The sequence below is a fragment of the Lissotriton vulgaris genome, chromosome 7 (assembly GCF_964263255.1).
Source record: "Lissotriton vulgaris chromosome 7, aLisVul1.2, whole genome shotgun sequence".
NCBI classification, from domain to species: domain Eukaryota; kingdom Metazoa; phylum Chordata; class Amphibia; order Caudata; family Salamandridae; genus Lissotriton; species Lissotriton vulgaris.
This window is the reverse complement of record NC_141695.1, coordinates 372,717,221-372,725,778: the sequence shown is the minus strand read 5'-3', so window position 1 is coordinate 372,725,778 and position 8,558 is coordinate 372,717,221. Positions and strand designations below refer to the sequence as shown.

The 8,558-nt window shown below is 49.3% G+C and overlaps 1 protein-coding gene across 1 annotated transcript; it reads left to right on the top strand.

The window, feature by feature from the left end:
* The first annotated feature begins 450 nt into the window (after positions 1–450).
* Positions 451–8,277, top strand: LOC147701672 (uncharacterized). Its single transcript, XM_086929356.1, has 3 exons — positions 451–1,837; positions 2,534–2,725; positions 7,310–8,277. Exons 1-3 carry the CDS (start codon positions 601–603, stop codon positions 8,275–8,277), a joined length of 2,397 nt encoding a protein of 798 aa, XP_086785482.1. The 5' UTR covers positions 451–600.
* The last annotated feature ends 281 nt before the right edge of the window (positions 8,278–8,558 follow it).

Sequence of the window (8,558 nt, the reverse complement as noted above, 5' to 3'; positions counted from 1 at the left end):
TTCTTTGCTGCTGCAGCAGCGAGTTAAGTGCCTTTCCCTTATTTTGTTCTGAATGAGGGTTTATGGTGTTGGTGATTGATTTTCATGTTGAACGTGTGTGGTCGAGTGCACGCCTGTTTATTGCGCTTTGCGCTTCCCGTCGGTGCGCCTTGCGAGCGTGTTTTATTGCCCTTCGTCGGGTTTTGTGTTCCCGGTCCGCCGACTGGCGGCGTGCGCTGAACACCTGAGCGCGTTAGGGGGCGGTGGAGTAGGAGGAGGCAGACGCGGCTTCGCCGCGCACAGGGAGCAGTCGAGTGTGCCCCAAGCGATACGCGCATGCGCGAGGAGCCGAGTTTCGATTTGACTCTGCCGGCTCCTCGCGTTTGGCGCGCTATACACTGCATCAATCCCTGGTCTCGTTATAACGCTGACCGGAGCGTCTCCGGAACAGGGCTTTGCTCGAGGGGAGTTCTGTGTATGCTGCAAGGGGTCTCCTTCCACCTTAGATCATTTTGCCTCTGTAGTGTGTGTGACGACTAGAGTTGCTTGTGTGTGTGTCGAGGCTACACCCCTGGGCTACTCCCCCCCTTTTAATCTCCTCCATACCTCCTGTGCATAGATATGGCGTATTACGCCGAGGAGGACGGCCAGTGGGTCGAATTTAATGAGTACAATGAGTATGAGCCTGAAGAAGAAGTATTGGAGGAGAATTTAGGTGAGGCTCTGGCTACCCACGACCAGAGCTCTGTAAGTAAGGCCCTGATTAAGGCGTTAAAGCCTTTTACTAAGTCCCATCACTCGGGCAAGAGGAAGAGTAAGACCTCACGTAAGGGGGATGCCTCAGATCAACCCCAAGCCCGCAGGATAGCGGAGATGACTAAATCAGTGATGAGGGACCATGGCTCTATGGCCGTTCAGACCTCGGGGGACTCCTCCTCGACGCCGCCTGACACTTCCGACTCAGATGTAGATTCTTTAGCTCCTAGAAAGAAGTTTAGGAAAACTAAACATACTGCTTACAAGGCGGACGATAGCCAGGTCCCGAGGAACCTGCTTTTTGACCCCAATAACATAGTTCACCCTAGATCTACAGAATGGGTGCCTTGTGCCGAGGTGGCGCATTATGTCGCTAACAACTTGCGCCAGGGTTTTGAGAGTGGGGTTCGTGCCACTCTGAGATCAGAATGCCCCAGACCTTCAGTTACGGGGAAGGTGGCGGATACTCCGGACCTTGACCCCACTATGACTGCATTCATGAGGAAGTTTGCCAAGGACCCTAAGAAGGGACTGGATAGGGCTTGGCGGGGGTGCCAGGACAAGCTTCTGGACGTCTCTGGACCCCTTACTAAAATTCTTGAGGCGGCAGTCAAGGCCAAAGAACAGGGCGTGCCTTTGGACACCTCTGACGTCATGGAATGGGCCCAGCGCGCTATGTGCTTTCTGGGGAACGCAAATGTGGCGTTGTCTACTGAGCGGAGACGCTCGTTTCTGATGCGTATAGACTCTCAATTGGCGGAGATGGCCACCAACGAGCCTGGCTCCATGGCTAATGGCATGCTCTTCGGAGACAAATTCGTGAAAGAAATGGGCAAATACGTAGCCACCTTTTCAGCGCTTGACAAGGCGCAATCCACAATAAAGAGGGTGCTTCACACCGGTGTTTTTGACAGGGCCGGACGCCAGCGAGGTCGAGGGTCCGGCCGAGGTTCCAATCAGACCTCTCGTGGAGGCGAACAGAGAGGCAGAGGATTTCGACGCCCCAATTTCTACCCCTCCCGTAATCGAGGAGGTCGTGGCGGAGGACAGAGAGGAAGTTACAGAGGACAGCAACACAACTCTGGAGACAACTCCTATTCAGGTACAAATTCTTTGTGCAACAGTTCACAAGGTGGGAGGAAGGCTGGCTTTGTTTGTCCACAGGTGGCGAGAACTGACTTCAGACCCTTGGGTGTTACAAGCGGTCCAAGGGTATCAGATAGAGTTTTATGCCTCCCCCGCGCAGCGTCAAGCGCCCGCGCCACTGCATTTTTCCCTACTAGAACAGAGTTTCATAGACAGGGAGGTGCTGGACTTGCTCGAGAAAGGGGCAATTGTGGAATCTCTACCACATGCTCACGGTTTTCTGAGCACAGTCTTCGTGGTCCCCAAAAAAGACCAGGGTTTTCGGTTAGTTTTAAACCTAAGGGATTTCAACGCATGGGTGGTGTATCGGCATTTCAAAATGGAAGGCATACACCTACTGCGAGACATCCTGTTGGAACACGATTGGATGGTACGTCTGGATTTGAAGGACGCTTACCTGACGGTGCCCATATTTCCACCGCATCGACGTTTTCTTCAATTTCAATGGCGCAACAAGTGGTTCGAATTTGCCGCCATGCCTTTTGGCCTCTCATCCGCTCCTTGGTGTTTCACCAAGCTGATGAAACCGGTGGTGCAGTACTTGAGGGAGAGGGGAGTGAGGATGATCATCTACCTAGACGACATCCTGATTCTGGGGTCCTCTCCGGAGATAGTATCCCTCCATTTGTCTTGGACAATTTGTCTTCTTCAGGACCTGGGATTCCTGTTGAATGTGCAGAAGTCCATTCTGACACCTTCACAGACAATGGAGTTCTTGGGATTCCAAGTAGATTCGGTGAAGGCCCAATTACTCCTCCCACTCAAGAAGAGATTGGCGATCAAGAAGGAGTTGAGGAGAGCGTTGGCATCTCCGACAATTTCCTTGAGGACTTTGGCTCGCCTGGTGGGACTGTTGGCCTCGTCCATCCAAGCGATCTTCCCGGGTCCCTTGCACTACAGGGCGATGCAACGATTGAAGGCGTTGCATCTTCGCAAGGGTGTGACTTACGCCCAGCAGGTTCAGCTATCGACGGACGCACGCACGGAAATGAACTGGTGGTTGGAGCATCTGGAAGCCTGGAACGGCAGAGCCATCTTTGCGGCCACCCCAGAGGTTGTGATAGAATCGGATGCGAGTCGATGGGGCTGGGGTGCCCGTTGCGGCTCAGTGGAGACCGGGGGCCGTTGGTCCCGCGACGAGTTGAAACTCCACATCAATTGTTTGGAACTCCTAGCGGGTTCATTTGCGATTCGGACTCTTTCCCCGCAGAAAGTTTCGTGTTGTATTCTACTTCGCATGGACAATGTGTCCGCGGTACGATACATCAATCGCCTCGGGGGCACCAGATCTCGTCTCCTAGCGGAGATTGCCAAGGATTTTTGGCATTATTGTCTGGATCGACAGATTTCAGTTACAGCGGAGTACATTCCGGGTTCAGTCAACGTGACAGCGGACTGGAACTCGCGGTATTTGAGGGATGCCAGCGACTGGATGCTGCATCCCAGGATCTTCAAGGCCTTGGACCACCTGTGGGGTCCATGTGTGATAGATCTGTTTGCCTCACGGCTCAACAGACAACTACCAAATGTTTTCAGTTGGCGTCCGGATCCCCTGGCGATCAGCTCGGACGCCTTTCTTCAGTCATGGACGATGGGCATTCTTTATGCCTTTCCACCGTTTATCATGATCCCGAGGGTCCTTGCGCAGATCCGGAGACAGAAGGCCGAAGTGATATTGATCTCCCCGTGTTGGAAAACACAAGCGTGGTTCCCGGTCGCGATGAGTCTGACATGCGCACCCCCGGTGCGGATCTCATCGTTTCCAGATCTTTTGACAGATCCGGTGGGCCTTCGACATCCGCTGGTACTTCTGGACCAGTTGTCTCTCATGGCGTGGAGACTTTCAGGAGACGTTGGCAAATGCCGGGAGTTTCTCAAGACACTCTCTTTTTCTTGTCACAGGCATGGGCGCCTTCCACCCACAAGCGATATGAGTCTGCTTGGAGACGTTGGGTTGGTTGGTGTCACGAGCGACAGGGAGATCCGGTGGGATCTCAGATCTCTATGATTGCGAATTTCTTGTCAGATTTGGCTCGGTCAGGCTTGGCATACAGATCGGTTAACACTTTCCGGTCAGCTATTTCGGCGGGACACCCGCACGTGGATGGTAGACCTGTCGGAGAACACCCTCTGGTGTGTAAGGTTGTCAGGGGGATCCGAATGCTGAAGCCCCCGCAACCAAAGTATACGGAGCTTTGGGACGTTTCCATCATCTTGCGTTTTTTGTCGGCGTGGCCGGCTAATGAGGGTTTGTCTAGGAAACAACTCTCAGCGAAGCTTACGATGCTGCTATGCTTGATTTCTTGTAGACGAGTCTCGGATATTCGAGCGCTGGATTTGGCAGGTAGAGTATTTACTCCTACGGGAGTTTCCTTTACTATCTCAAAACGTACTACATCACACTCGAAATGTATTTCTTACCCTGCTTTTCCTCACCACAGCAAATTGTGTGTAGTGAAATGTCTGAAAGTATATGAGGATTGTACTAGGGAGTTTAGGAAAGATTTTGGTCAGTTATTGATTTCGCTAGTGAGACCTTTCCGCCCAGTCACTAATGCTACTCTGGCCAGGTGGGTTTCATGGTTGTTGACCCTGGCGGGTATTGATTCTTCCAAGTTTGGAGCTCATTCTGTGAGGGGGGCTATGGCCTCGAAGTCCTTTGGTGCCGGTTCTCGGCTTCAGGACATCATGACTGCGGCTGATTGGTCCTCTGAATCTACTTTTAAAACGTTTTATCATAAACCTATTGTAGATGTGGCCTCGGTGGTGGTTGAGACACTTTAAACTAGCATAATCAGAGCCTCCGTGGACTGACATAGAATGAAAAATTGTCTAGCATTCGCGACAAAGAATTTTCAATTCTATTAAGGACACGGAGGCGAGGATTATCCCACCCGGGTGCCAATGATGTAATTGTTATATCGTTTGAAGATGTGATGTATTTTTTCCCGCCCGAATGATGTTATGGCTTGTTGTATTCCTGAGTACTGGAATAGCCATTACGACATATTTTTTCGTTTCAGGAGATCAGCACAAACAGACCTGAATACGAACCCTGTGGAATGAGTTGGATCTCAGCGGTGGAGCAGTTTTCCCCGTCGGACAGGAGAATGCGATAGTTGCCACGTTGGGCTACAGTCTTGGTTGGACTGCGGAGGACATCGCAAAGAAAGAGGAAGGTTCCGGTTTTACATGGACTATTATTGTGCAGGACTTGATAATGATTGGTGCAGACTAGTGGAGGGGGTTGTCCTTCCGGGGTCATGCAAGTTTAAAGTTTCTATTGGCTGCTGTTTTGCCAGTAAAGATAAGAGAAGCATAATCCTCGCCTCCGTGTCCTTAATAGAATTGAAAATTCTTTGTCGCGAATGCTAGACAATTTTTCATTCCCGGGCATTATACTTCAACGAAATTATTGAGAATAGTATGTATTTATTTTGAACATGACTTTTCTGACCTTAATTATCAGTGGTGAATCATTAAGGTATCTCTAAGACACAATTTACAATACTCTCATCTTACGTTTACATTTTAATGTATTTATAAAGTGGAAAATGGCAACTTTGATTTAAAATACTGGTAATGCCTGTAGAGGGTGACCCTCATGATAATGCCGGTAAAATAAAAACTCAAGGTGTAGGGTGTCTATGTGCTTATAGTGCCATGGTAACTGAAATCATACCACATAGATGGATTCTAGAATAGGTGCAGGGAGACAATAAGTTGGTGTTGGACTGTCGTTGTGGTGACATGTACCTGCTTGTTCCTGAATAAAGACTTTACTGAGTAACATCCTGTTTCGTACCATCTTTACATTTGGTGACGATGGATGACTGGGACTAAGATGGAACAAGCGGAGGTAGGCACTCGTCATGCCCATTGAGGACTTTTTCTTTGAGATGTGTATGATCACCGAGCAACGACAGTTGATGTACTTCAATTGAAAGGGTTTTTATTTGTGAATATACGCTGTATTGCGAGGGATTTCTGCCAAATATTCTCACGCATCAAGAAATTCGATTTGCCTCATGCGGATTTAATACTTTTTCTCTGAAGATTTGTGAAATTAACTGTGCCTTTCCAGTGTTTTATTTTTACATGATTGACCGTCCTGGGGATTTAAAGGTTTCCTGAATTTATACAGGGCTACAACAGTTTTATGGTATATTCAAAGAAAGCTGAACTGTACGTTAAGGAACTGTCGAAATACTCCTCGGTCTTTCTGCATCATATGAATAGACTTCGGATTCGACTCTTCAGGAATTCTACCAATGAGTTAATTTGAGAGAAGTGTCTTCACCCGAACCTTCAGTTACTACGAGCGTCTTCTTGCGAATGCTGGTCCTTGCCGTCTTATGACGTGAGTAATGCATCTCTGAGTCAAGCATATCCTTACGTGAGGTCACGATACGTGACCCGATGTGGCAGACATCTTGACGTTTTGACCCATTAGACGGAAGAGTTCCTTGGGAAGAGTTTTGTGTACATTTCAAGTCGGAACATAGCAAGCAGCTATCCGGACATCGTCGGACCTCAATATTATGAGACTGGCTACTCGACTTGTAATGTGAAAATAACAACCTAGGCAATTCTATGTCAGGACAGGAGGCTCCGATTATGCTATCTCATTTCTTTAATGAAAAGCAGAGCAGCCTTAGAAACAAGTAAACTACAATACCCAGAAACACATGGGTAACAACCATAGAGTCAGGGGTATATAAAGGCACATAGAAAGTCACTCTTCCTCTTTCTTTACTGCTCCGCAGCCAGTTAAGTGCTTTCATATTATCTACTTACGATTTGGTGATTAATATTGCTACTGTATTTCGCGCTGTGTTCGCGCTTTGTGCCGCATTGTCTATCGCTTTGTTGCGCTTCTGTCGAGTTGATTTTCGCGCTGCTGCATTTCGTGCACCCTTCGTGTGCTTCTTTGTTGCGGCTCGGTTGGGAGCGTGTGTCCGCTTCCCTTGTCATTCGGGCGCTCTGCGCCTGTACCGGCTTCTTTTGTGGAGTGGATCTGAGGGTTTGAGAAGGCTCACGCTGCCTGCGCGAGCTCTTCCCTGTGAATAGAGGCGGCCGGAGCCCACGTATGCGCATTGGGGCATTTCCGGCACTCCGTGTTTTTCTCTCAAAACCGGAGCTTACAAGGACGTCCTTCGCGACCGACTCGCCCACAGCCCCTGTGTTAACCCTTTGACACCGGTTGCTTCCAAAAGCTTCAGGCAAGGATAATCTCCGTAGGCTCTGCCTAGAGTGTGTCTTTTCTATACGGCAAGCCTTCCCTCCACGTTATAATATTTATTGAAGCATTTTTTGAGGCTTCTTTGGCTTGCTGTGGATTTTTTAACACTCCCCCTGACTTTTTGCCTTTGGCAAATCCATTGCTTGTCATCTTGTGGGCTGAAATTGCGTCTGTGTATCTTGGCAGACGGTTCTTATGTTGATGACATGGAATATGATGAGGAAGTCTCTGATTCTCTTGAACAGGGCTTAGTTGAGGCATTGGATAGGGGTGCTCAACACTCTATGAATAAAGCGCTGGTGCGTGCCATTATTCCTCTCAAACGTCATTTGACTAAGTATGCTCAGCAGCAGGGTTGGGTCCCTGCGTCCAAAAAAAATACTAGTTCCCCTGGGAATCCTCATGCTTCTGATTATCAACGTTTGGCGAAATCTATATCCACATCTAAGCCACAGACTATGGCGGTGGAGGTCGAGAGTGACGACCATCTCTCTTCTTCTTCCTCGGAGCACCTTTCTCCTCCTCCTAAGAAGAGAAAGTGCAAGGAACACTTTGTGGATGCCCCTACCCATCCCCAAGTTCTTTCCTTTGACCCCGCTGATATCATCCACCCTAATTCCACGGCTTGGCTTCCGTCCCCAGCAGTGGCGGAATATGTGCAACAATATATTTGGCGATCCTTTGACAAGGACGTCCGTGCACAACTCCGTTCGGAGTGCCCGAGGCCGGACCTGCCTGACAATTTGGCCGACACGCCTGAAGTGGACCCCACTATGGTCACCTATTTACGTAAATTCGCAAAAGATCTTAAAAAAGGCCTGGATTGTTCCTGGAGATCCTGTCAGGATAAAGTCTTAGATATGCTGGGCCCGCTAACTAAGATTTTAGATCTTGGATTTATGGCTAAGGATTCTTCGACAATGGTTGATCCGGACGAACTCATTGAGTGGGCACAGCGTGCAATCTGCCAATTAGGCAATGCAAACTGCGCACTCTCGAGTGAGAGACGTCGTTCCATTTTGTTGAAACTCGACCCGAAGTTGGCTGAGCTCTCATCCTCCGACTCGGGTCCTGCTGCTCAAGGTTTTGCTTTTTGGACAACCGTTTCTAAAGGAACTGACTCAATTTGTGAATACCTTCAGCGGTTTGGATAAGGCGCAGGCGACACTCCGGCGAGTGTTCCGTCCGGTTTTTGCCAAGGCCGGACGTGGTAGGGGGCACTCGTTCAGCCGTGGTCAGCAGCAACAGTCCTCTCAGAGAGCCTATCCATCCAACAGAGGAGGTCTTCAGGAGTCCACTTAAAACCAGAGGTCAAACTTCTACCCCTCCAGAAAGGGTTGTGTCCAATACAAGAAAGGAGGCTCCGGCGGTCAAGCCGGTGGATACCAAGATTCCGAAACTTCAGGTGAGCTTAATTCCTGCATGCAGTGTTGTT

Bases quoted from the DNA above. Each gene is read 5' to 3' on its own strand.
- LOC147701672 (XM_086929356.1), top strand. From the start codon at position 601: ATGGCGTATTACGCCGAGGAGGACGGCCAGTGGGTCGAATTTAATGAG. The intron at 1,838-2,533 runs GTACAAATTCTT...TGTCTTCTTCAG, and splicing joins TGGAGACAACTCCTATTCAG to GACCTGGGATTCCTGTTGAA. The intron at 2,726-7,309 runs GTGGGACTGTTG...GTATCTTGGCAG, and splicing joins TGAGGACTTTGGCTCGCCTG to ACGGTTCTTATGTTGATGAC.